This window comes from Acinonyx jubatus, chromosome B4 (assembly GCF_027475565.1).
Source record: "Acinonyx jubatus isolate Ajub_Pintada_27869175 chromosome B4, VMU_Ajub_asm_v1.0, whole genome shotgun sequence".
Lineage (NCBI taxonomy): Eukaryota > Metazoa > Chordata > Mammalia > Carnivora > Felidae > Acinonyx > Acinonyx jubatus.
The window spans coordinates 80,963,001-80,988,324 of NC_069387.1; the positions used below are offsets into that span (position 1 = coordinate 80,963,001).

General features: G+C 48.4%; 1 protein-coding gene and 1 long non-coding RNA gene across 2 annotated transcripts in view; one reads left to right on the plus strand and one right to left on the minus strand.

The window, feature by feature from the left end:
• The window catches only part of LOC128316411 (uncharacterized), a 42,387-nt gene extending 18,684 nt beyond the window's left edge, over positions 1-23,703 (minus strand). The window contains exon 1 of the long non-coding RNA XR_008300285.1: positions 23,616-23,703. This is a non-coding gene — a long non-coding RNA (uncharacterized LOC128316411). The remainder of the gene's footprint in view (positions 1-23,615) is intronic.
• ERBB3 (erb-b2 receptor tyrosine kinase 3) lies at positions 7,246-25,268 on the plus strand. Its single transcript, XM_027071505.2, has 28 exons — positions 7,246-7,495; positions 10,937-11,088; positions 11,655-11,841; positions 13,057-13,182; positions 13,819-13,884; positions 14,286-14,404; positions 14,509-14,650; positions 15,005-15,118; positions 15,211-15,331; positions 16,286-16,359; positions 16,520-16,610; positions 16,863-17,068; positions 17,273-17,405; positions 17,615-17,705; positions 17,924-18,078; positions 18,478-18,531; positions 19,144-19,285; positions 19,887-20,006; positions 20,134-20,232; positions 20,426-20,611; positions 20,762-20,917; positions 21,155-21,230; positions 21,410-21,556; positions 21,876-21,973; positions 22,071-22,259; positions 22,422-22,493; positions 22,938-23,232; positions 23,640-25,268. The coding sequence occupies exons 1-28, from the start codon at positions 7,414-7,416 to the stop codon at positions 24,164-24,166; spliced, it is 4,020 nt and encodes a 1,339-aa protein (XP_026927306.1). The 5' UTR covers positions 7,246-7,413; the 3' UTR covers positions 24,167-25,268.
• The last annotated feature ends 56 nt before the right edge of the window (positions 25,269-25,324 follow it).

Consider the following 25,324-nt stretch of genomic DNA (forward strand, 5'->3'; position numbering starts at 1 on the left):
GTGGTAATTCATACTCTTTATTACAGGCATGTGAAAAAGTACTTTTATTCTCCCCTTTTGCACTTATAAAAAACAATAAATTGAAAGACAGATACCATATGTTTTCACTCTTATGTGGATCCTAAGAAACTTAACAGAAACCCATGAGGGAGGGGAAGGAAAAAAAAAAAAGAGGTTAGAGTGGGAGAGAGCCAAAGCATAAGAGACTCTTAAAAACTGAGAACAAACTGAGGGTTGATGGGGGGTGGGAGGGAGGGGAGGCTGGGTGATGGGTATTGGGGAGGGCACCTTTTGGGATGAGCACTGGGTGTTGTATGGAAACCAATTTGACAATAAATTTCATATATTGAAAAAAAACCAATAAATTTAGGAACAAACATAAATAAATCAACTATTGGAACTGGGAATGTTTACAGAGCTCTCTTAGAAACAGATGGATGAAGCAGACACAATAAGCAGAGATACAGAAGATGTGAATAATACAATGAGTTCAGTGTATTGTATATGGAGAATTCTACATCTAACAAACAGATAGTATGCTTTTTCTAGTACATGTGAAACATTACAAAAGATGACTATGTACTAACTTACAAAATAAGTCTTAATATTACATTTTAATTTTTTCTAAATTTATTTTTATTCTTAATTTTTTAAGGTAATCTCTGTGCCCAAGGTGGGGCTTGAACTCATGACCACAAAATCAAGAGTCTGATGCTCCGTGGACTGAACCAGCCAGGCACCCCAATACTACATTTCAAAGCATCAGTATAACACAGCCTATGTTCTATGACTAACACAATCACATGGGAAATAACTAATTAAAGGATAGCTTAAATTTTTTTTTAATGTTTATTTATTTTTGAGAGAGAGAGATAGATCATGAGCAGGGCAGGGGCAGAGAGAGATGGAGACACAGAATCTGAAGGAGGCTCCAGGCTCCGAACTGTCAGCACAGAGCTCCATGTGGGGCTCAAACTCACAGACTGCAACATTATGACCTGAGCTGAAGGCAGACGCTTAAGCAACTAAGCCACCCAGGCGCCCCATGGATAGCTTTTTAAATCCCCAAATGTCTGGAACCTAAGCACATACTGTTAGTAAATCTTGAATTAAAAAAGGAGTAAGAGGGGGAAAAAAGGAGTAAGAGAAATTATGAAATACTTTAAATAAAAGTTTGTCATATTTTCTAGGATACAACTATTTTTATTTATTTATTTATTTTTAATTTTTAATGTTCATTTTATTTTTGAGAAAGAGCATGCACGAGTGACGGAGGGGCAAAGAGAGGCAGAGACAGAGGACTGGAAGTGGGCTCTGGACTGACAGCAGTGAGCCCCATGAGGGCTTGAACTCATGAACCTTGAGATCATGACCTGAGCCAAAGTCAGACACTCAACTGACTGAGCCACCCAGGCACCCCCTGTTTTTATTATTATTATTATTATTATTATTATTATTATTATCATTATCATTATTATTTTAATGTAGGATACAACTAAAGCTTTAATTAGAGATGTAGAATATTAAATACATTTGAAAGAAAAAAAAAGTTTGGGCACAAATGAAAAGGCATTCAACTCAAGAATGAATCAGTGGGACGCCTGGGTGGCTCAGTCAGTTAGTTGCCCTGCTTCCACTCAGGTCATGATCTCACTCCTCGTGAGTTTGAGCCCCATGTCCGGCTCTGTGCTAACAGCTTGGAGCCTAGAGCCTGCTTCAGATTCTGTCTCCATCTCTCTGCCCCTCCCCTGCTCACATACTGTCTCTCTCAAATATAAAAAGTGAAACAAAATTTTTTTTTAAAGAATGAATCAGTTATTAGAAAGAGATTTTAATTATCTGAGCAAATGGGTCAGGAAGAAATTCAAAACTTGAAAATGCCAGCAAACATTAAAGAAAGTACAAAATATTTTTAAATGTTTATTTATTTTTGAGAGAGAGAGAGCGTGCACATACTACTGCATGAGCCTTTTGTGCTCATGAGCAGGGGAGGGGCGGAGAGAGGGAGAGAGAGGAGAATCCCACCTGGGTGGCTGAGTTGGTTAAGCATCCAACTCTTGATTTGGGATCATGTCATGATCTCACAGTTTGTAGGACAGAGCCTTGTTTTGGGCTCTTTGATGACAGTGCAGAGCGTTCTTGGGAGTCTCTCTTTCTCTTTCTCTCTCCCCTCCTCTGCTCTCTCTCTCTCTCTCTCTCTCTCTCTCTCTCTCTCTCTCAAAATAAATGAATAAACATAAAAAATTATCTCCAGGTGCCTGGCTGGCTTGGTCGGTAGAGTATGGGACTCTTGATCTCATGGTCATGAGCTTAAGCCTCACCTTGGGCATGGAACCTACTTAAAATAAATACATTAAATAAATAATTATTGCACACTCTTTTTCTGGTTCCTGAAAAACTCATAAAGTAGTGAGAAACTATTCTTGGAAGTCAGTAGATTATGCCTATAAAATCATCTGGGTTGAGACTTTTTGGTAGAAAACTCTTTGATTAATATTCTAATTTCTTGGGGCACCTGGATGGCTCAGTTGGGTAAGCTTCTGACTCTTGGTTTCAGTTCAACCTTGATTTCATGGTTGGGGAGATCAAACCCCACATAGGGCTCTGGGCTGATAGCGCGGAGCCTGCTTTGGATTTTCTCTCCCTCTCTCTCTCTGCCCCTCACGAGCTCTCTCTCTCTCTCTCTCTTTCTCTATCTCAAAATAAATAAATAAAGCTTTAAAAAAAAGTAAATAACACACTGATTAAGTTAACTGGTATTTTATTTAGAATATTCGCTTTTTTTCCCTTACAATATTTGTATGTATATACATAAGTGAGAGGAACCAATAACATTCATTTCATGCATTTTCATTATCTAGTTTTAGAACCAAGATAACTACTATTGATTGGGTAATATTGTGGTTGTAGCCAGAAATCTTTTTTTTAATGTACGTATTAGTTCTAATTGCATATGTGTTTTTGTTTGTTCATTTTTTGCATTAATCACTCTCACAGGGGTTTTATGTAATATGAAACTTACTATACCTTTTACCTCTTCTGTGTATTTATTTCATAAGATCCAGCTCAAAGGAGTCTGTGTGTAAACCTGAAACTTTCTTCCCTAAAAATAATGAAAAACAAATGCCCATTTTTACTATGTAGTACAGTTTGGTTTTTTTTTAGTATTACAAATCCACTATCAGTAAATAAATAGTACTCAAACAATTGGATATACATAAGATGTGGTAAGGCAGGGTGAGATTAGGAAGGAGGGATTACAAAAAGGTATGAAGGAATGTTCCTGGGTGATGGATAAATTCATTATCTTGATTGTGGTTATGGTTATATACATATATATCAAAAATCATCAAATTGTGGACTTTAAATACATGCAGTTTATTGCAAATTGATTATATTTCAATTATACCTCAATAAGTGGGTGGAGAAGTCTTTAAAATTATCAAGATCACAAAACATAAGAAGTAATATTGATTAAATTATACCAAAATTAAAGATGTCTGTTCAATAAACAATATTATTTTTTAATGCTTATTTATTTATTTATTTATTTATGAGAGAGAGAGAGAAGGAGAGTGCGGGTAGGGGAGGGGCAGAGAGAGAGGGAGACAGAATCTGAAGCAGGTTCCATACTGTCAGGGTAGAGCCTGATGTGGGGCTCAAGCTCACAAACTGTGAGATCATGACCTGAGCTTATGAGATGTTTAATGAACTGAGTCACCCAGGCACCCCATTAAACAATATTATTGACAGAGTTAATGATGAAAGTTGGGAAGAAATATTTGCAATGTTTAAAATTAACAAAGGACTGATATCTGAACTATACAATAAACTGATGCAAGTCAATGGAAAAATATGGGAATCCCTATAGAAAAATTGGCAAAGGAAAACAAATAGGCAATTCATAAAAAAGAAAAACCAAAAGTAAGAAAAAAATTGAGAAGATGCTCAAACATATTAATGATTAAAGAAATGCAAGGAGGGGCACCTGGGTGATTGAGCGTTTGACTTTGGCTCAGGTCATGATCTTGCAGTTCCTGAGTTCCAGCCCCAAGCCGGGCTCTATGCTGACCACCCAGAGCCTGTAGTCTGCTTCATATTCTGTGTCTCCCTCTCTCTGTCTCTTTGCCTCTCTCCCACTTGTGCTCTGTCTCTCTCGCTCTCAAAAATAAATAAGCATTAAAAAAAAAGAAAAATAAATGCAAGGAGATATTTTAAATTCATGGCATATTGAAAAATTGGAAACTTGAGTAACATTAAATGTTGGCGAGGAAATTGAGATATAGAAATCCCACCATGGTGTGACATTCCAGAGTGTGGAGCTCAATACGCATGAGAAATTATCACAGAACTGAAGGAGAAATGTCCACCTGCACCATCATTTGTGGTAGCAGGAAGCTGAAGGCAATCATGGGAGTAGTGAACAAATAAAGCACAGGGATCCACATAATAGAATATCTTGCACCAGTATTAGGAGCAAAGGACTAGAAGGCCATGTGGTCAAAGAAAGTTTGTTTTATTTTTTAAGATGGCAGATATCACTGCACATTTGTATACTAATGGGAATGATCTAGCAGAAAATTTGATAATATAGGAGAAAGGGAATAATACAGAAGAAAGGTAAAAAGGAATAGACTGAAGTATAGAACTGAAGGGTGGGGTAGGGGTGAGGGATGGGAATGGCGGAGTGACAGTTGGCTTAAATAGTGGCAAGAATGACTCATTGTAACAAGATGGAAGTCTATGTATATAAAAGAGGAAGGGGGGGGGGGTAAATTGACCAGATTGGTGGTAGAAAGATAACTATGTTTTCTTTTCTTTTTTTTTTTTAATGTTTTATTGATTTATTTTTGACAGAGAGAAAAGCCAACCAGGGGAGGAGCAGAAAGAGAGAGGGATACAGATAATCTGAAACAGGCTCTGAGCTGTCAGTGCAGAGCCCAATTCGAGGTTTAAATTCACCAACTGGGAGATCATGACCTGAGCCAAAATCAAGAGTCAGACACTTAATTGACTGAGCCATCCAGGTGCCCTACTATGTTTTCTTTTGATTACTTTTATTTTCACAGTAAAATAAGAACCCAAATCATAAGCTAAGAGAAAGGAAAAATAAGGGATGCTAGATGCAGAGAGCTTTTGTGAATAAAGCCTCCCTTTCTTCATTTATACAGTGAGGGCAACACCCAACAGAGATGGCCCCAAAGGTGTCAGCTTTATGCAGCATTCATATCCCCTGATGCTTAGCATGATGTTTCTCTAAGTATAAGAATGTATACCAGCAAACACACCTTGGGATCTAGCTGGAGAGGAGAAAGGTGGGGTCGTTGATAATAGGAATAAATAGCATTCATTGAATGCTTCTTAAAGGACCAGCATGACACTGTAAGAGTTCTACCCACCTTTTCTCATTAAACCCTAACAACAACCTTACAAATAATACAACTGTTTTACAAAGAACCTAAGGAGTGTTTCCTCCTTCATAACCAGAGTCTTGAACATTAGAATGGTGAGTAACAAAAGGAAAGTCCCCTTAAAGATACTATTAGCTCAGATGCGACTCTTGATCTCAGGGTTGAAAGTTTGAGACCCATGTTGGGTGTAGAAATTACTTAAAAACCTTTTTTTTTTTTTTTTAATGCTGAGCTATTGGCTCAGTTAGCTAATGAGAACTTGATTCTGAGCAGATGAAGCTCCAATCTCTGTGATAGAAGAAACCTAGGCAAAACCCTAGCTCCCCCTCCTGATCACCTGACCCATTATTACAAGGTGGGTGACCTTGAAGGAGTCACACATTTCCAGTTCTGTAAAATGGAATGATGGATGTTAAGTGAGACATTATCTCAGTTTGAGAAAACTCTTGCAAATGAAATGATATATGTATGTATATGTTAATGTTTCCCTGTTACTATTACTATTATGACTGTTGCGTAAGCGTCCAGGACAAGGCCAACGCCTGAGCGCAAAGGTAAGCCTCCAGCAGAGAATGGGCCCTTTAGGGTGCATATCAATACAGACCACGTTTAAAGAATTTTAGCCAGTAGTCTTGGCTCGGTAGGGGGCGAAATTTTTCTTCATCAAGGCTCGACCGTTCTGAGTCTTAGGCTTGAAACTCTGGAGAAAATAATTAGGCTTCTCTGGGCGAGATCCGGAACGCCAGTCCTAGGGATTTGAAATGCGACGCTGTGTGGAGCCTCACTGCCACCCGTTTGGTACCAGGAGGCGCCCATCGGATCCGTTCTAAGACTGGCCCCTTGCGGTGCGCCTGACCGACTATGGCCAGGATCTGGGAGCTGGTGCTGGAGGTGCCGGGAATCCGTGCCATTCTTGGACACAGTCCCTAGTGCCCTCTTTGCGTCCACCTTCGCCGCACCCCCCTCCTTTCCAGCAAGAGTCCGGGCTTGGAAGGCGTGAGCGCCTGTGGTGGGGACCGTGTTGCCGGTGTGGGTCCGCCGAAGAGTGGCGGGAACTCCGGCCGCCCCGACGGCGCGGTGACTCCAGTGTGGAAGAGGCAGCTGTTCTCCCAGGCGGCCGTGGGGGGCAGCAGAGGGGACCGCGACAGGTGCGGGAGCCCCTCCCGGGGTGGAAGTGAGAAGGCGGGCTTCGGGTCTGTTCCCAGGCTGGAAACCACCCCCGCCCCCCCCCCCCCCAAATCCCCCGGAGAGGCAGGGCCGGCGCCGGGTCTGGAGGAGGAAGCGGCCGGAGACAGTGCAATTTCACGCGGCCTCTGAGGCTCGGGTTCCTCGGCAGGGTAGATGAATTATGGGGTTTCGACGGGTTTCCGGGGAAACTGAGGTGGCCTGAGCGTGAGGCAAACACCTCCCTCCTCAAAAACACACACAGAAAAAAACATTCACGTTCAGAAAGAAAATCCCGCAAGTGACCCAACCGGCTGGGGGAGTCGAGTGATTTGGTTAATGGGCGAGGCCAACTTTCAGGGGGCGGGTTTTGGAGCGCTCTCCCCACCCCCATCACCTTTCCCCTTTGGAGACATTTGGGGGCGTTTGGAATCTCGCCCCCCCCCCCTTAGTCCAGCTCCCGAAGAAAAATTAGGGTGAGACCCGTGCTCGATGTGCGTGGCCAAGCGGACAAACACTGGGGCGTGGGGCGCGCTCGGGGCGGGCAGCCGGAGGCTCCAGCCAGCTCCACGCCAGCCTCGCGCCGGAGGGGGCGCGGCCGTGACTCACCCCCTCCCCCTGCGCTCCCTCCTTCGCCCTCTCACAGACATACACCCCTCCCCTACTATCCCGCCCCGGACTCTGGCTCCGGCTCCTATTGCAGTTTGCAACCTCCTCTGCCGCCGCTGCTAAGTCGCCGGCGGCTCAGGTGGCTCCGCTTCGATGTCCTAGTCCAGCACCCCCTCACCCCCACCCCGGGCCGGATTCGGCGGGGCTGCCTTCACCCTCTGCTGGAGTCATGAGGGCGAATGGGGCTCTGCAGGTGCTGGGCTTCTTTCTCAGCTTGGCCCGGGGCTCCGAGGTGGGCAACTCGCAAGCAGGTAAGTGGCACGAGGGCACCCGCAGCCTCGGAACCCGGGATCCCGAACCGAGTGCGCCGAATTCTGGAGGGCAGGGGCAGCGGCTGGGGCGGGGCGAGGCTGGGGGGTGCCCACCCCGGGTCCGCTGGGACCACCTAGGCGGAGACCGTCAGGCTCGGGTTCTCGGCATGGTCCGGGCGGGGTCGGGATTCCTGAACCACCACCCCCCCCCCCCACACACACACACACTCGCTCAGCAGCGCGTCGCCGACCCTCTAATTCATCTCTCTCGGTGGGGCTGATGCCGAAACAGATCACACTTCTGAGGGTCCCTGTAAGGAGGGGAGCTGGGACCTCCGTTCTGTAAACGTGAGATGATGGGTGATTTAGGTCTTGGAGAAAGGGGTGGGGGGATGTCTCAGTTTGTTCCCCAACCGCGTCCCGGGGTTTCAGCACCTCCAGTTTCGTTGTTTTGCCGACAGGGCGGAGCTACGGAAGGGTTGGAGGGGGTTGTTGTTCTCTACTGTTGGAAAAACAAGACAGGCACCTCCTCTTCCGTGAGTTGGCCTGCCCTGGGAAGGGCTGAGAATAACCAAAGAGCTAAGTACAGGTGACATCAGGTGAGAGGCCACGCAGAGGCCGACCTCCCTCTTTTCCTCAGAATAATAGAGTGGCAGGTCCCCGACTTGACCAACCTCGTTTTGTCAAGACCTAGATCAATTCAACTAATATTTATTGAGCAACTACTATGTATAAGGCTCCGGGCCAGGAGCTGTAGGGTCAAAGAGGTCCAATCTGTATTTCTCTTGTTTGCCTTTTTTCTCCCCAACCTGAGACCCAACAGGGCACCTCTCCTAACTTCTGAGCTTCCTGTCCTGGGAGTCCTTCCTAGACCCAGCTTCTCCCCCACCTACATTCTCTTTATTGTCTGACTCTGTCTCTCTTAGAGTCTAACAAGAGTCAGATTGCTCTTCTGTTCCTCCTGTCACTCCCATGCCTCTGGAGCCCACCCCTTTGGGATATCTCTGGGATCGTGGACACCTGAGGGTGCTGGTGTTGCTCACATTGGAGGAATCCTATTGATCTCTTCCCCTCCCCCAGACCTCAGCTTGGGGTTTGGCACAGCCAGGGCCTCTTCCCCAGAGCGGGAGTGGGAGAAACACCTGTGCTTCCCCCACAGTTGCTGGGCCTAAATTTAGACCCTGGGATCTTGAGATGTGAACACTCCCAGCTGGTGAAGGGCGGGGGTGGGGGGGTCTGGGGATTGGAGTGGGCGGGACTGAATAGAATGACTGTATCACTGTCCCATCCAGACCCTTGGAATATTCAATCAGGAACCCAGGAGTCCCACATCCTAGCCACCTTCCCTGAGGGAGACAGGAGGCAGGCATGGTTGGGTCTCTTTACCCTTTATCTGGATCCTGCAGCCTCTGGGCATCCGGCCCTGTCTCAGTCCTTCTATAGCCCCTTTGTCCTGGCTGTGATGGGGGTGGGGGATATTGGAGAGAGGAGGCCTCTGGTTGAGGAAGGGCTGGAGATTCTTGGTCTGACCCACCCCAGTGCTCTCTACCAAAGGAGTGCCCAAACCCCTCCCTGTGCCCCTGGTCCCTGGGTATTATCCCCTTCCCCCAGCCCTCCTCCCCACGCTGCCTTGTTCCTCCTTAGAGATGTTTTTCATGCTCTCTTCCCGAAGAGGCCCTTTGCTCCCTGTTTGTGTAATATGGACTTTACCCTCAGGATGGCAGGGAACTGGGACCTCTAACACTGTAGCCTTCCAGACACATAGAGTCTTCACAAACACATAAAGGCAGGTGTGATGGATAGGGCCACCTGAATACTTCCTAATAAAGAAACCCAAGGACAGAACCAGTATGGGTTTCTGGGCCAGCAGGGGAGCTGTGTACATGCTTGTGTGTGTTGCAAGGGCACGTACACACACACATCACATACATACCCCACTTCTCTGTGCAGAAATCTTGACTCCTCCCTTATCTGGGGACAAGGGTTGGCACCTTGACTTGTAAGAGGGGTTGTCCTTCCAGGAAGGGGTTTGGGGTGGGGCTGTTCCCGAAATGACTAACCTTCCTAGTCTCTTTCCTTTCAGCCCAAGGACCCTAGAGTTCCCAGGATCCTCTGGGAGCTCCCAGCCAGTTTACCCCTCTGCTGGGTCTAGCCTACCCCGTTCCCATTGTGGGGAGCGATAGGGAATGGGAGCGCTCAAAAGTCAAGTGAGCAGACTAGGGGTGTATCTAGGAGGAGGGGTTGGGACCTCACTAATTTCCCTCCCTCCATTCCCACTCCCGCTTCCTAAGCTGCCAGCGCCTCAGGGAAGGGTGGTTGGAACAGGTGGAATCTACCCCCCCCCCACCCTCCCCACAGTCTTTCACTGAGCCAGAGGAAGGAGACAGGGGTAGGGCTTAGGGTCCAAGATTTTCCATAGCCCCTATGTCCTCCATATGTACAAGGTCAAATGAACCCCCAAGACTGGCATGCCTCGTGAGGATTGCCATGTTACAAAACTTTTTAATGAATCTTTTGACAATGGAATTGGGTGGAAGGCTTAGAATCGGGGGAAGGCTCTGCTGTTTCTCTCCAGACTACTGTGTATTTGTCGGAAAGTGTGATGCTGAGGAGCTGGGGTGTGTTGGGACAGGGGAAGGGAGAAGGGAAGCCAGAATTTAGGAAGGGGGAAGGGGTGCAGGGTAGGCAACCAGCTCCTTATCTTCCAGCTTTAAAGACAAAGCTCACATTGACCCCCTCTCCCCACCAGAGCTCCCCCTTCTAGTGAGGTCACTTGTCTGAGGCCAAGGCTTGAGGGTGGAGGGGGGCGGGTGCTACTGAGGACAGGGTGTCTCGGGACAGGGTGGAGCAGCCCCCTCCTCCTAGATAGAATTGCCTCATTGTGGGCTGGACCGTGGCCCTGGGCACTGCCCCCACCCTCTGCCCCCATCCCACCCTCGGTAGACACAATAGGGGCTGTGTGCTAGCCCCAAAGAGATATTTATTCCAGGACCTAGAGAGAGGCAGGATGAGGGTAGAGAAGTAAGTACCCTGGTTGGAGAGGGGGAAGGGAAAAGAAGAGTAACGAAGTTGTGGTCATTTTCTAACTTCTCTGAGGAGAAAAAAAACCTCCTACATCCTCTTTCATTAACTCCTTAGTACCCAAAGTAGCACCTGAAAGAGGCAAGAGGAGGCCCTGGTGGAAAGGGGAAGCCTGTTCACCTTTCTGTTCAGAGAGATAGTGAGGGGATTGTGAGAGAGGAGAGAGTTCAGGCTCTCAGTCCAACATGGGCCTTTGTGTCTGTCTCTGGGGCGGGGGGGTTGGGGGGGTGGGGTTGGAGGCATCTGCCTCTTGATCCTGTTGAATGTTACTGGAGTGGGGCACCCAAAGGGGGGGACCAAAGACCATCTGGGGGGACCGGGCTAAAAACTTGTGTCCAGCTCTCTGCCACTCTCTGCCAGTCTGTCCCGGAACTCTGAATGGGCTGAGCGTGACTGGCGATGCCGAGAACCAGTACCAGACGTTGCACAAGCTCTACGAGAGGTGTGAGGTGGTGATGGGGAACCTTGAGATTGTGCTCACAGGACACAATGCTGATCTCTCCTTCCTGCAGGTTAGAGTGCCTGACTCCCTATCTCAACCTGTTTCCCCCTTAACTCCACCCACAGAAGCCTTCATCCCTTCCTCAGGGCTATCCTCTGCTGGAGTTCAGCATTCCTAAAGCTCCATAGTTCCTAAGATCCAAACCTGTGTGTTTATGGGGACAACGACTGGCATCTGGGACCTAGGGTCTGCCTCTGTAGCCAGGGATACACGGGAGCTGACAATGAGAAGCGGGCAGGGGTGGCATAGTGTTCTGCAACAGGGGCTAATGTAGAGAGACCCCTGGGACCGATAGGCACTGGAAAGATGAGGAAGGGACTAAGCAAGGACCCTCCCGGCAAGAGGAGCTCTAAGAAAGAGAGGGTAGGAGACTAGAATTCCCCAGTCACTTCTGCCGCCTGTCTTCCTTTGCAGAAGGGACACACTAGTGTGACACCAGCTCCTCCCCTACTCCAAAGTAGGAATCAGAAAGAATTTGAGGGCTTAGGGATTCCTTAATGCTTTGGGGAGGGAGAGGAGATTGAGGCTTTTCGTCCTGTTGTCCCTCCCACTGACATGGTCTCTGTTCCATCACAGTGGATCCGAGAAGTGACCGGCTATGTCCTCGTGGCCATGAATGAGTTCTCTACACTGCCACTACCCAACCTCCGGGTGGTGCGGGGAACCCAGGTCTATGATGGGAAGTTTGCCATCTTTGTCATGTTGAACTATAACACCAACTCTAGCCATGCTCTGCGCCAGCTCCGCTTTACCCAGCTCACCGGTCAGTTCCTGATGATTCCTTCTAGTCTTGCCCCTCAACCAACCTGCAGACAGGTGCCTCCTCGATGGTAACCCGAGACTGCTCACTAAGTGCCCCTTTCATGGGGCCCACCATCTTGAACATTGCAGTCCAAAGGTCCACTACTCCTTAAACCATATAGGGCCCTGATAGGGAGCAAAGGCGTCTGCGGCCCAGGGGGAAGGTCCTTATGTCCCATGGGTCTGGAGTTGGAGCTGGATCTGTTACCCACTCCTCTATCTTTACTTTTATTTTTATTTAAAAAAATTTTTTTAATGTTTATTCACTTTTGAGAGAAAGAGAGAGAGAGAAAGACAGAGGCATGAGCAGGAGAGGGGCAGAGAGAGGGAGACACAGAATCTGAAGCAGGCTCCAGGCTCTGAGCTGTCAGCGCAGAGCCCGACACGGGGCTTGAACTCATGGACTGCGAGATCATGACCTGAGCTGAAGTTGGATGCTTAACCTTAACCGACTGAGCCACCCAGGGGGTCCCCCGCCCCCACTCCTCTATCTTTAAATTTTTTTTTTAATGTTTATTTATTTTTGAGACAGAGAGAGACAGAGCATGAACGGGGGAGGGTCAGAGAGAGGGAGACACAGAATCTGAAACAGGCTCCAGGCTCCGAGCTGTCAGCACAGAGCCCGACGCGGGGCTCGAACTCACGGACCGCGGGATCGTGACCTGAGCCGAAGTCGGCCGATCAACCGACTGAGCCACCCAGGCGCCCCTCCTCTATCTTTATAGTACAGTGTAGTTTGATGTCCCTCCTTCCCCAGGAATGAGGATCCTATCTCCTCCCCCTCATAATTCCCCACTGGCTGGGGAAACACGAGAGTTAGATGCCGCATGGCTACCTTCTACTTCTCCCTGTCCCTGTCAGTTGGAAAACACACAGGTAGGGTGGGGGAAGGAGGTGGCTGAGTCAGGGATCTTCTCTCTTGCTTTCCCTTCCCCTCCCCCACTGGCTAAACCGGATTTGGACAGGTGTCTGAGGAGGCAGAAGTTTTCTTTTGGCCTGGCTCCTCCTCTACATTACAAGGCAAGCCTTTTCTGCAGTTCGGATTTAATTAGACATATTCATCTGTCCCTTCTCCCCTCTTTCTGAGTCTTGGGTGGCCTTTTGGGTTGGTGGGGTGTGTAGGGAAGAGGAGGTCTGCTGCAGCCCTTAAGCCTGTCACTTCTCTTCCCTGTCTCAGAGATTCTGTCAGGGGGTGTTTATATTGAGAAGAATGATAAACTTTGTCACATGGACACAATCGACTGGAGGGACATCGTGAGGGACCGAGATGCCGAGATAGTGGTGAAGGACAATGGCAAGAGCTGTGAGTGAACATGATCAAGACTGCTCCCCTGCCCCCACCAACCAGAGTGACCCCTTTCCCATCATCATTATATCCTTAATTCGAACCCACCTCTCCACTGAAAAAACACCTCAGGCTCCAGACCCAAGGAGCCTGCCAGGAGGGAGGAGGTCAGTCTCCTAGAACCCAAACCCTAGAAGCAATATGTGAAGAAAAGGAGCAGAAGATCTGTTACTAAGTGAGGAAGCCAGATCTTTGGGCTCCATATCCACATCTTTTTCCATTATAACGTTTTCCATTCTCCCTGGAACCTACCCTTGATCAAGATCTGCTGTCCCTGTCCACTCACGCATATTCCTGCTGGGTTCAGTTTGCCAAGGAGGAAACAAGTTCCTGGGTTCGGACTGGGGCTGAGCTTGGCAATTGCCCCAGACCCACCCCTTCAGCTGCCCTGTGGGTGGTATGGAGGTGTGGCTCCACCCGTTGTTGACAGGTTCACTTGAGCCCGGCCCTGCTCTGGAAGGGCAAGGAGGGACACTGCCCTGGCTCTTTGCTTCCTGGGACTGGGGTGTCTGTGTGCTGACATCATACCCTGTTGATTCAAGCAAGGCTTTCTTAGCCCTGACAGCCCTTTGTGTTGCTTTCCTTCCCAACCAGGTCCCCCCTGTCATGAGGCCTGCAAGGGGCGCTGCTGGGGTCCTAGACTGGAAGACTGCCAGACATGTGGGTTTTCTCCCTTCTAAAAACTTCAAGTTCATGCACTTTCATATCCCTGCCCACCCCAATCTATGTTAACACTGGGAGTAGGGACAAGCCTAGAGGGCAAGAGAGTGAGCAGTGGTCTCAGAATACAGTCTTTTTTTTTTTTTTTAATATTTATTTTTCAGAGAGACAGAGAGACAGAGTGTGAGCGGGGGAGGGGCAGAGAGAGAGGGAGACACAGAATCTGAAGTAGGCTCCAGGCTCTGAGCTGTCCGCACAGAGCCTGACATGGGGCTCGAACTCATGAACCGTGAGATAATGACCTGAGCCAAAGTCAGTCACTTAACCGACTGAGCCACCCAGGTGCCCCTCAGAATACAGTCTTAAGAGCCCTGACAGCCATGCTTTCTCTCTTTCTATAGTGACCAAGACCATCTGTGCCCCTCAGTGTAATGGTCACTGCTTTGGGCCCAACCCCAACCAGTGCTGCCATGATGAGTGTGCAGGGGGCTGCTCAGGCCCTCAGGATACAGACTGCTTTGTATGTACCACCATTTGCCTGGGTTCTGAAATGGGGATGTGGGCTTTGGGAGGAGGTCGGGGTACATACATAACGTGAGTTTTATGAATCTCCTGTGTTCCTAGGCCTGTCGACTCTTCAATGACAGTGGGGCGTGTGTACGCCAGTGTCCACAGCCTCTCGTTTACAACAAGCTAACTTTCCAGCTGGAACCCAATCCCCACACCAAGTATCAGTATGGTGGAGTTTGTGTAGCCAGCTGTCCCCGTAAGTGTCTAAGGAGAGGAACAATGGTCATGGAAACTAGATTTTAGACAACATTTGAGGAGTTAAAAGGGATCAAGTTGGGTGGTAAATAGAGGATGTAGGTTGTGATCATCTGACAACCTCCAGTGAATGATCCCTATGCCCTACTCCCCCATCTGCTTCCCCATGATTTCTAGTAATTGCTCCTAGTTCTGAAACAAAGAGCAAAGGGCCTTTCTAATCCATAGGACAGTGCTTCAGGAGCCTTCGGTGGTAAGTTGGGGCAGATCCAGCAAAGAGCAGGAGGGAGCAAGGTTCAGTTGGTGGTTGGCAGTGTTCCTCCCTTGTCACTAATGGTGCCTTCGTCTTTCCTAGATAACTTTGTGGTAGATCAAACATCTTGTGTCCGGGCCTGTCCTCCTGACAAGATGGAAGTAGATAAAAATGGACTCAAGATGTGTGAACCTTGTGGGGGGCTGTGCCCTAAAGGTGAGTAGGAGATGGCGAGGAGTTGGCAAAAAGACCTCCTTTCCCCAGAGACCAATCAGGCCCCTCCCACTGAGCCTCTGTTGTGTTTGCAGCCTGTGAGGGGACGGGCTCCGGGAGCCGCTTCCAGACTGTGGACTCTAGCAACATTGATGGGTTTGTGAACTGCACCAAGATCCTGGGCAACCTGGACTTTCTTATCACTGGCCTCAATGGGTTAGAGACTCTGCTTTCCTTTTCTAATCCCTCACCCCATCCAGCCCCTCACACTTCACTACATTTGGTTCAGCGCTCCATATATGCAGCTGATTAAGAATATAAGTCATAAAATTTTAAGTCACATAGTACCTGACCATGCCTAACTCCGTCTCCCACCCAGGGCTTGAATCCCCCCAGAGACATCCCTAAGCAATCTGATACCATTTAGCTGAGTGGCAAGAGACAAGGACATGGTGTCCTCTTTTTTTTTTTTAAGATTTTAGTTTTAAGTAATCTCTACAACCAACGTGGGGCTCGAACTCACAACCCTAAGATCAAGAGTCTCATGTTCCACCGACTGAGGCAGCCAGGTGCCCCTGCCTGAATCAGTTTTTTTTAATGTTTCTTTCTTTATTTTTGAGAGAAAGAGAGGGAGACAAAGAATGCCAAACAGACTCTGCACCCTCAGCGTGGAGCTCGACGCTGGGCCCAAACCCACAAACTGCGAGATCATGACCTGAGCTAAAATCAAGAGTCTTACACTTAACCAACTGAGCCACCCAGGAACCCCCTAAATCAGTTATTTAACGAGAGTTGCCACATGATGGTTTTCTAATTCCATTAGTCCTTTTACATTTATTTGTTGGTATTTCAGTGTTAGGAAGAGTCTCCCCTTCCCATTTATTTGTTTATTCAATAATACCTATTTCATTCAATTTTTTATAATCTTTTACAGTCATTATTTTGGTGTTTAGTTATCCCTGAACTGGCCAATGGGGGCACTTCCATACCGTTTGGCATAAGATGCTGTAAACTCATGTTATATTTTTCCTGCCCTAGCTCTTTCTCCAAGGAGCCCTGTTCCCTTTCAGTGGAGGATGGTGTTTAGAAACTAAGTTCTGAGCCTAGGCATGCTTGTTGCTACTGGGTTCTACCTCTACCTTGTCAACTGATTTTTACTATTCTTTCCAGCGACCCCTGGCACAAGATCCCTGCCCTGGACCCTGAGAAGCTCAATGTCTTCCGGACAGTACGGGAGATCACAGGTGAGTGATCTTGTCTGAGAGGAATAGGTAAACCACTGGCACAAATTGCTACGTAACTACTTATAAAATCATGTCCCAAGCAACAGAGGAAGGACCAATAGAACCTGAGAAAGCAAGGGGCATAGATTCCCTGCTCACATACTTCTCTCTGGCCCCCCAGGTTACCTGAACATCCAATCCTGGCCTCCCCACATGCACAACTTCAGTGTCTTTTCCAACCTGACAACCATTGGGGGCAGGAGCCTCTACAAGTGAGTAGTAAAGAGTGTGGAGGTAATAGCATCTCCAGGCAATGAACCCTGTTTCGTAGGCATCCTTGCGTGAAGTACAAGGTGTTGTGTCATACAGCAGTCCCAAAGGGTCTGCCAGTCTGAAGAGGAAAAGGCAAAAGGAAGGGGTGTCCGTCTCAGTGATCTGACTGGCCCAGAGCAAATTTGTTGAATGAACATGAATCCACTGCATGGTCATTTTTCCCCCTTCTCATCCTGTCTCCTTGTTCTCAGCCGGGGCTTCTCTTTGTTGATCATGAAGAACTTGAATATAACATCGTTGGGCCTCCGATCTTTGAAAGAAATCAGTGCCGGGCGTATCTACATAAGCGCCAATAGGCAGCTGTGCTACCACCATTCTCTGAATTGGACCCGGCTGCTGCGGGGGCCTCCGGAAGAGAGACTAGACATCAAACATAACCGGCCCCGCAGAGACTGCGGTGAGGGACACAGCCCCCAGGGTGGTGGGAAGAGGAGGTCAGGGAGGAGAGAGTACAGTGTAAGGACTGTCCGCCCTGGAAGTAGAAGGGATGGGGGTAGAACCAAGGAGAGGGGCATGTCGAGCTGGAGGCGGTTATGAGGAAGAGTTCCAAAGAGGGCATATTAGAGCTCTGACTCCTCCTAACTCACCCCTTCCTTTCCAGTGGCAGAGGGCAAAGTATGTGATCCCCTGTGCTCCTCTGGGGGATGCTGGGGCCCAGGTCCTGGTCAGTGCCTATCCTGTCGAAACTACAGCCGAGGCGGTGTCTGTGTGACCCACTGCAACTTTCTGAATGGGTAATAGTGAGGGGCGAGAGAGTCAAGAAGGGATGGGGGTGGGGGGGTTGGGACCCCAGGATGGAGCTGTTCAGGTGGCACCTGAAAGCCATTAGATGACTCTCTGCATATGCCTTGGTGGGAATGAAGAAGGGGACCCTGTGGTTGGGGGATCAGGAAGTAAAGGTCAGGACTTAGAAGTGACCCCCTCCTTTAACCCTCCATTGCAGGGAGCCTCGTGAGTTTGCCCATGAGGCTGAATGCTTCTCCTGTCACCCGGAGTGCCAACCCATGGAGGGTAGTGCCACGTGCAATGGCTCGGTACGGTAGCAACACCAGGATCTCTAAGGGAGAGAGGGCAAGGGCAACACTTGAAGGTCCTGGGAATGATATGGCCAAATCCCAAGGCCAACACAGGGAGGCCAGATAACACTAGGGTCTATGGGTGAAGCCTCTTGAATGGCTGGGTTGGTCCTTGCTGGGAGGTATGAAATTGACATTGGCATCCCATCCTTCCCGCCCTTCTCTCTTCCACCCAGGGCTCTGATGCATGTGCTCAGTGTGCCCATTTTCGAGATGGGCCTCACTGCGTGAGCAGCTGCCCCTATGGAGTCCTTGGTGCCAAGGGCCCCATCTACAAGTACCCAGATTCTCAGAATGAATGTCGGCCCTGCCATGAGAACTGCACCCAGGGGTCAGTGATGGGCTGATGTGGGGGGAAGGGGAGAACATAAAACTAAGGGGAAAGTAGAGGGTAAAAGGGAGCTGAAAGAAGAAAGGAACTATGACTTAAGAATCACTCTCAGCTGCATAATGAAGGATTGGAGAAAGGGAATCTCAGTAACAGCATACAATTATACCACAGTTTTGAGAACCTGGAATAACCCCAGCTCAGGGGAGTTTCATTCAAGAGAGGGACTCAGGAAGGGATGGCAAGCTAGAGATGGGGGCCATGTCTTGGAATATGATTTGGGCTCCAGGATGGGACACTATGGTAGGATCTGAAACAGTGTTGTATGTTGAGGCTGTCAGAATTGAGCTTCCTATGGGAGTCTCCCAAGCTCCCATTTAAGGAGGTGACTTTGTTCTCCAGGTGTAAGGGACCAGAGCTACAAGACTGTTTAGGCCAAACACCAGCACTGATCAGGTATGATGGGCTTGGAGATTTAGGAAGCTGGGGATATTTGGGAGAGAAGCTAGGGAGGGGGCAGTTACCTGCTGGGAAGAGATGACTCTATTCATTTTGACCTTCTATATACACCACTATCACTGGACTCAGAGACACAAGAATCCAGGCTTCTGGCCTTCCCTTCTGAAAATTAGCTTGTAGTAGCCTCAGGAGGTCCAGATTTAGGCTAACCCTTTCAGTGCTCAAAGACATGTGTATGTGTGAATGTTAATTTCTTGTACCAAATTTGTACCATAAATGACATTTGTTTTTTTGTTTTGTTTTATTTTGGTTATTGTTGTTTTAAAGGATGTTTGTTTGTTTGTTTATAGAAAGGGAGAGAGAGAGAGTGCAAGCAGGGGAGGGGCAGAGAGAGAGAGAGAGAGAGAGAGAGAGAGAATCCAAGCAGGCTCCACACTATCAATGTGGAGCTTGACACGGGACTTGAATTCCCTAACTGTGAGATCATGACCTGAGCCAGAATCAAGAGTCTGACACTTAATTGATTGAACCACCCAGGCGCCCCGGCATAGGTGATATTTGTAAGGGAGGTGTAGGCCTAGGATAATGCTGGGCTTCTCTATCCCACAGCAAAACCCATCTGGCAATGGGTTTAACAGTGGTAGTAGGATTGGCAGTGGTTTTCCTGATCCTGGGAGGCACTTTTCTCTATTTGCGTGGGCGCCGGATTCAGAATAAGAGGGCTATGAGGCGCTACTTGGAACGGGGTGAGGTAAGTGCCTAGCCTAATCTTGAAAGGTACCCCATACCATCACTCTTTAAGAGCCTCCTTTCCCAGAGATTTGATCCTTTTCTTCAAGGAGGTAGTATGGCCCATTAGAAAGAACTCTGGCCAGAGAAATGGGAGACATGCATCCTAGTCCTGATTTTGCCATTAATTTGCCACATGATTTTGAAGTTACTTTCCTTCTCTGTGCCTCATTTTATGCACATGTACACAAGAAATAACATTCATCCTTACAGAATGGCTGTAAGGGTGAAAGGGGCTGATGTATGTGGAAATGCTTTGGAAAGCATAGGGAACTGTAAAGAAGTATTCAAGGTGACAGCATTAGCAACTCTTCCCCCTTCCCTCCATCAAAGGGGAAACCCAACCCTCTTAATTGCTGGTCTCATGAACACAAAAAACTTCCTCAGTCCTTAGGGTCTGTTACTCCCCCAATAAGCTTGCAACGCTTCTTAAGACTAAAGACAATTCCTCTTCTTGCTCCCACCCCTTTGGGCTTTGTGGCTCTGAGCATCCACCTATAGGGAGAGAGTTGGAGTGGGGCATGGCAATGGGCTTGAGTATTTTCTTCCCTTCTGCTCTTCAGAGCATAGAACCTCTGGATCCCAGTGAGAAGGCTAACAAAGTCTTGGCCAGAATCTTCAAAGAAACAGAGCTGAGGAAGCTTAAAGTGCTTGGCTCGGGCGTCTTTGGAACTGTGCACAAAGTGAGTGGCCCGCAGAAAGTCTGTGGAGGAGGAGGGGAAAGATCTAGGCTGAAGGAGAGAAAGATTGAGGGAAAGGGCTAGCCTGGGGAGAATGACCTTTGGCTGACTCCTGTCCAAAACTTCTTAGGGAGTGTGGATTCCTGAGGGTGAATCAATCAAGATTCCAGTCTGCATTAAAGTCATTGAGGATAAGAGTGGACGGCAAAGTTTTCAAGATGTGACAGACGTAAGTGAGGGAAGGGTGTTCTGTATGCCACTGGAAAAGAGGTCAATATTAGATATGCTTATGTAAAGGCATGGTCCTGTGTCAATAAGTACTGTTAACCATACTGATGTCCTTGAATGTTGGGATAGCCCTGATCTGGGTGTATGTATGTGGACCTGTTTGATCCCTGGATAACCCCTCTTGTGTCTCTTAGCACATGCTGGCCATTGGCAGTCTAGACCATGCCCACATTGTACGGCTGCTGGGACTGTGCCCAGGGTCATCTCTGCAGCTTGTCACTCAGTACTTGCCTCTGGGCTCCCTGCTGGATCACGTGAGACAACACCGTGGAGCACTGGGGCCCCAGCTGCTGCTCAACTGGGGAGTACAGATTGCCAAGGTGAGAGGAACCTGGAGAAGTCCTATGACTGAACTGCCTGGCTGATGGCTGGCAGGGAGTTGAAATTCGGAGGTGCCTTTAGGGTTTGGGATGATTCTGGATCTCAAGGAGCAACTCCCCCAACCTTGAGAATACTTCCTTCCTCTGTAGGGTATGTACTACCTTGAGGAGCATGGTATGGTGCATAGGAACTTGGCTGCCCGAAATGTGCTACTGAAGTCACCCAGTCAGGTTCAGGTGGCAGATTTTGGGGTGGCGGACCTGCTGCCCCCTGACGATAAGCAGCTACTACACAGTGAGGCCAAGGTGAGGTGACACAAAGGGCTGGGTAAGGAGGTGGGGGTGGAGTGAAGCATGGGGACAGGAAGCAGTCAGTGGTCTCCTTCAGAGGCAAAGAGATGCTTCATGGTAAGTTCAAGGAGAGGAGCTTGGAGATGCCAGAAGTACGAGTTCAGAAAGCAAGAGAAAAGAGTGATAGAGAACTTGGGGTTTAGAAGTGCTAAGAAAATTTTTAGAAATCAACTTTTGCCTTCAATTCCCCAGACTCCAATTAAGTGGATGGCCCTCGAGAGTATCCATTTTGGGAAATACACACACCAGAGTGACGTCTGGAGCTATGGTCAGTCCATCTGGATACCCTCCATATCATCACTGGCCCAAATCCCATAGTTGCCTTTTGAGAGACCCCTTCTTAGAATTTCTAGGCCCTTCGGATCTTTGTGTTAAATTCTGCCTCCCCTTAGTCTTCATGCCATGTCTACTATTTTGCCATCAACTAGTCATGTCTTCCTATACCAGGAGTGACAGTTTGGGAGCTGATGACCTTTGGGGCAGAGCCCTATGCGGGGCTACGACTGGCTGAAGTACCAGACCTGCTAGAGAAGGGGGAGCGATTGGCGCAGCCTCAGATCTGTACCATTGATGTGTACATGGTCATGGTCAAGTGTGAGTTACCTGCTAATCCTAGCCTTTTTTTTTTTTACATGTTTATTTCTTTATTTTGAGAGAGAGTGGGAGTACGAGCAGGGGAGGGGCAGAGAGAGAGGGAAAGAGAGAATCCCAAGCAGGCTCTGTGCTGGCAGCATAGAGCGCGACTCAGGGCTCAGTCTCACGAACCGTGAGATCATGACCTGAGCCAATCAAAAGTTGGATGTTCAACCTCCTGAGCCATCCACGCACCCCTGATCCCCCAGCCATTTTCTAACTGACTTCCCTCCCTACTCCACTTCCCTCTTATGGCTCTACTTCTACATCTTACCCCTAGGTTGGATGATTGATGAGAATATTCGCCCAACCTTTAAAGAACTAGCCAATGAGTTTACCAGGATGGCCCGAGACCCACCACGGTATCTGGTCATAAAGGTGAGAAGGAACTAGTTGTTGTCAAGGAGATCTAGAGGAAAGCAGACTTGGCAGGGCAGGAACGAGGATCCACCTTAACAATCACCTGTCCCTACAGAGAGAAAGTGGGCCTGGAATACCCCCTGGGGCAGAACCCCCTGCTCTGACAAACAAGGAACTGGAGGAAGTGGAGCTGGAGCCAGAACTTGAGCTGGACCTGGACTTAGAATCAGAGGAGGATGGCCTGGCAGCCACACTAGGCTCTGCTCTCAGCCTGCCAGTTGGAACACTTAATCGGCCCCGTGGGGTAAGGTACTTCCCAGCGCTTCAAGACTTTCTGCACCCTGAGCCCTCTACGTACCTGCACCCTCATGAACCCCACTGATACCTAGATTAACTACTCAAAGGCCCCCATGGTGAGTAGATTTCTCCCTTAATCAAACTTCTTCTTCACTTTTTTTCATCCTAGAGCCAGAGCCTTTTAAGCCCATCATCTGGCTATATGCCTATGAACCAGGGTAATCTTGGGGAGGCCTGCCAGGTAAGGTCTGTCTCTTTGAGGGGCTACTGCAAGGCTAGGTGGCAGTGTCTTAGGATCCATAGGGGCAGTGTGGGACACTTTAGAAACATTTTAGGGGTTTTTGTTTTGTTTTTTGTGGGTTTTTTTAAGTATTTATTTTTGAGAGAGAGACAGGGTGCGAGCAGGGGAGGGGGAATGGGAGAGAGGGAGACACAGAATTTGAAGCAGGCTCCAGGCTCCAAGGTGTCTGCACAGAGCCCAGTGCAGGGCTCAAACCTATGAACTGTGGGATCATGACCTGAGCTGAAGTGGGATGCTTAACTGACTGGGCCACCTAGGCACCCCGAAACCTTTGAGGTTTAATCAGTGTCCTACAAAAAAAGAAGGCTATGAACAACCCAGTCTCCTAAACAAATATCTCTTTCCTTGTCTCTGTGTAAATCTCTGTTTTACTTTCCTCCTTAGGAGTCTGCAGTCTGTGGGGGTGGTGAGCGGTGTCCCCGTCCAGTCTCCCTGCACCCACTGCCACGGGGACGCCTGGCATCAGAGTCTTCAGAAGGCCATGTGACAGGCTCTGAGGCTGAGCTCCAGGAGAAGGTGTCAATGTGTAGGAGCCGGAGCCGGAGCCCACGGCCACGTGGAGACAGTGCCTACCATTCCCAGCGCCACAGCCTGCTCACTCCTGTCACCCCACTCTCCCCACCAGGATTAGAGGAAGAGGATGTCAATGGATATGTCATGCCAGATGCACACCTCAAAGGTGCCTGACTCTTCCTAGGGTTTTCCTCAGATCTTTCTCTAATCCTTTCCCCAGGCTTATCCTAATCCTTTTATCTTCTCTGATCTTTTTTAACTTTATTTATTTTTGAGAGAGAGCACTGCTCTTGCAAGCAGGGGAGGGGCAGAGAGAGAGACAGACAGACAGACAGTCCCAGACAGGCTCCACACTGTCAGCACAGAGCCCAATGTGGAGCTGGATCCCATGAACCTGGAGATCATGACCTGAGCCGAAATCAAGAGTTGGATGCTTAACTCACTGAGCCACCCAGGCGCCCCTTGTCTTCTCTGATCTTATCCCTCCCTTTTCATTTTTTCCTAACTTTCCCCCACTTCCCACTGCCTACTACCATGTTCTCCACATACCTAGCCTCTCTTCTCAATCTCCAGGTACTCCCTCCTCCCGGGAGGGCACCCTTTCTTCAGTGGGCCTCAGTTCTGTCCTGGGTACTGAAGAAGAAGATGAAGATGAGGAATATGAATACATGAACCGGAGAAGAAGGCGCAGTCCACCTCGTCCCCCTAGGCCTAGCTCTCTTGAGGAGCTGGGTTATGAGTACATGGATGTGGGATCAGACCTCAGCGCTTCCCTGGGCAGCACACAGAGTTGCCCACTCAACCCTGTGCCAATCATGGCCACTGCTGGCACAACCCCGGATGAGGACTATGAATATATGAATCGGCGACATGGTGGGGGAGCTCCTGGGGGAGATTATGCAGCTATGGGGGCCTGCCCAGCAGCTGAACAAGGGTATGAAGAGATGAGAGCTTTCCAGGGGCCTGGACACCATGCCCCCCATGTCCACTGTGCCCGCCTCAAAACTCTACGTAGTTTAGAAGCCACTGACTCCGCTTTTGATAACCCTGATTACTGGCACAGCAGGCTTTTCCCCAAGGCTAATGCTCAGAGAACATAACCCTGCTTCCTAAAGTACTCAGGGAGCATTTCATGGCAGCTAGTGCCTCTAGAGGGTACTCATCTTCTCCCTAGTCCCTCCCTCACAGGTCTCAGCCCCATTTCCCCAGTCCCAGACAATTCCATTCAACCCTTGGAGGCTTTTAAACACTTTGACACAAAATTCTTGTGGTATGTAGCCAGCTGTGCACTTTTCTTCTCTTTCCCATTCCTGGGAAAGGAGGTTTTCCCTATTTTGTGTGCTTTCCTAATCCCATTCCTCAGCTTCCTCAGGGGGACTCCCTGGAGATATGAAGGATTACTCCCATGTCCCTTTTTTTCAGGCTCTGACTTGTTGAGATTAGGCTTTAAAGTGTGCTTGTGTTTCCCATCAGACTCCTAAGGAAGAGGAAACAGGGGTACCCTGGCAGGGGAAAGTAAAATGTATGACTCAGTCCCCTGGAAAGAATGGAAAGCTTCAAATCTTGAGTGAAGAAAGAGATTGGGCATAGATATTACTATTAATTGAGCATTTACAATGCCAGCCATCATCCTAAAGTTTACCTACATTATCTCACCTGATCCTTACAACAGTTCTGTGAGCTAGGGATTATCCCATTTCACAAAAAAAGGAAACTGAACCTTAAAGAGATTAAGTAAGTGGCAGGTTCAGGATTCAGAATTGTCCAATGCAGGTTTTCTTACTGTAAGATATCAAGGAAAAGTGATATAAGTCAGAGTCCTTGTAAGGGGCGTTGTCTTCTTATTTTTGCACTGAATCAAGCCCAACAACCACAGCCTCCTCCTACACCCAGGCTTCTCATCTCAGGAAGTGGGGGCAATGGGGTGGTCAGAAGGAAAAATACCTGGACATTTTTGTGTAAACCATAACCTACATGTGCTGTAAATGATCACTTCTCACCCAAGGGACAGATCATAACGGTCCCAAGAGCCACTTTGAGGGTCTATTCTCATCCAGTAGTGGGAAGTTTCCAGTTGGAATAGAAAGAGGACCCAGCTTCAGGCCTCTGTCCCCTTGGATGGGAAACGGGGTATCTTTTGTATCCGTGAAGTTTTTTGTTTTGTTTTTATACATGCTTGAATAAAAATACCAAAGTTTTTCAGCTTCCCGACTGTCAAATGAAGAAGACCTTTGGTGTGTGGGATAGATCATCCCTTT

Coding starts and splice junctions, on each gene's coding strand:
- ERBB3 (XM_027071505.2), top strand. CDS start 7,414: ATGAGGGCGAATGGGGCTCTGCAGGTGCTGGGCTTCTTTCTCAGCTTG. Junction 20,918..21,154: donor TACTACACAGTGAGGCCAAG/GTGAGGTGACAC, acceptor TCAATTCCCCAG/ACTCCAATTAAGTGGATGGC. Junction 21,557..21,875: donor GTACATGGTCATGGTCAAGT/GTGAGTTACCTG, acceptor TCTTACCCCTAG/GTTGGATGATTGATGAGAAT.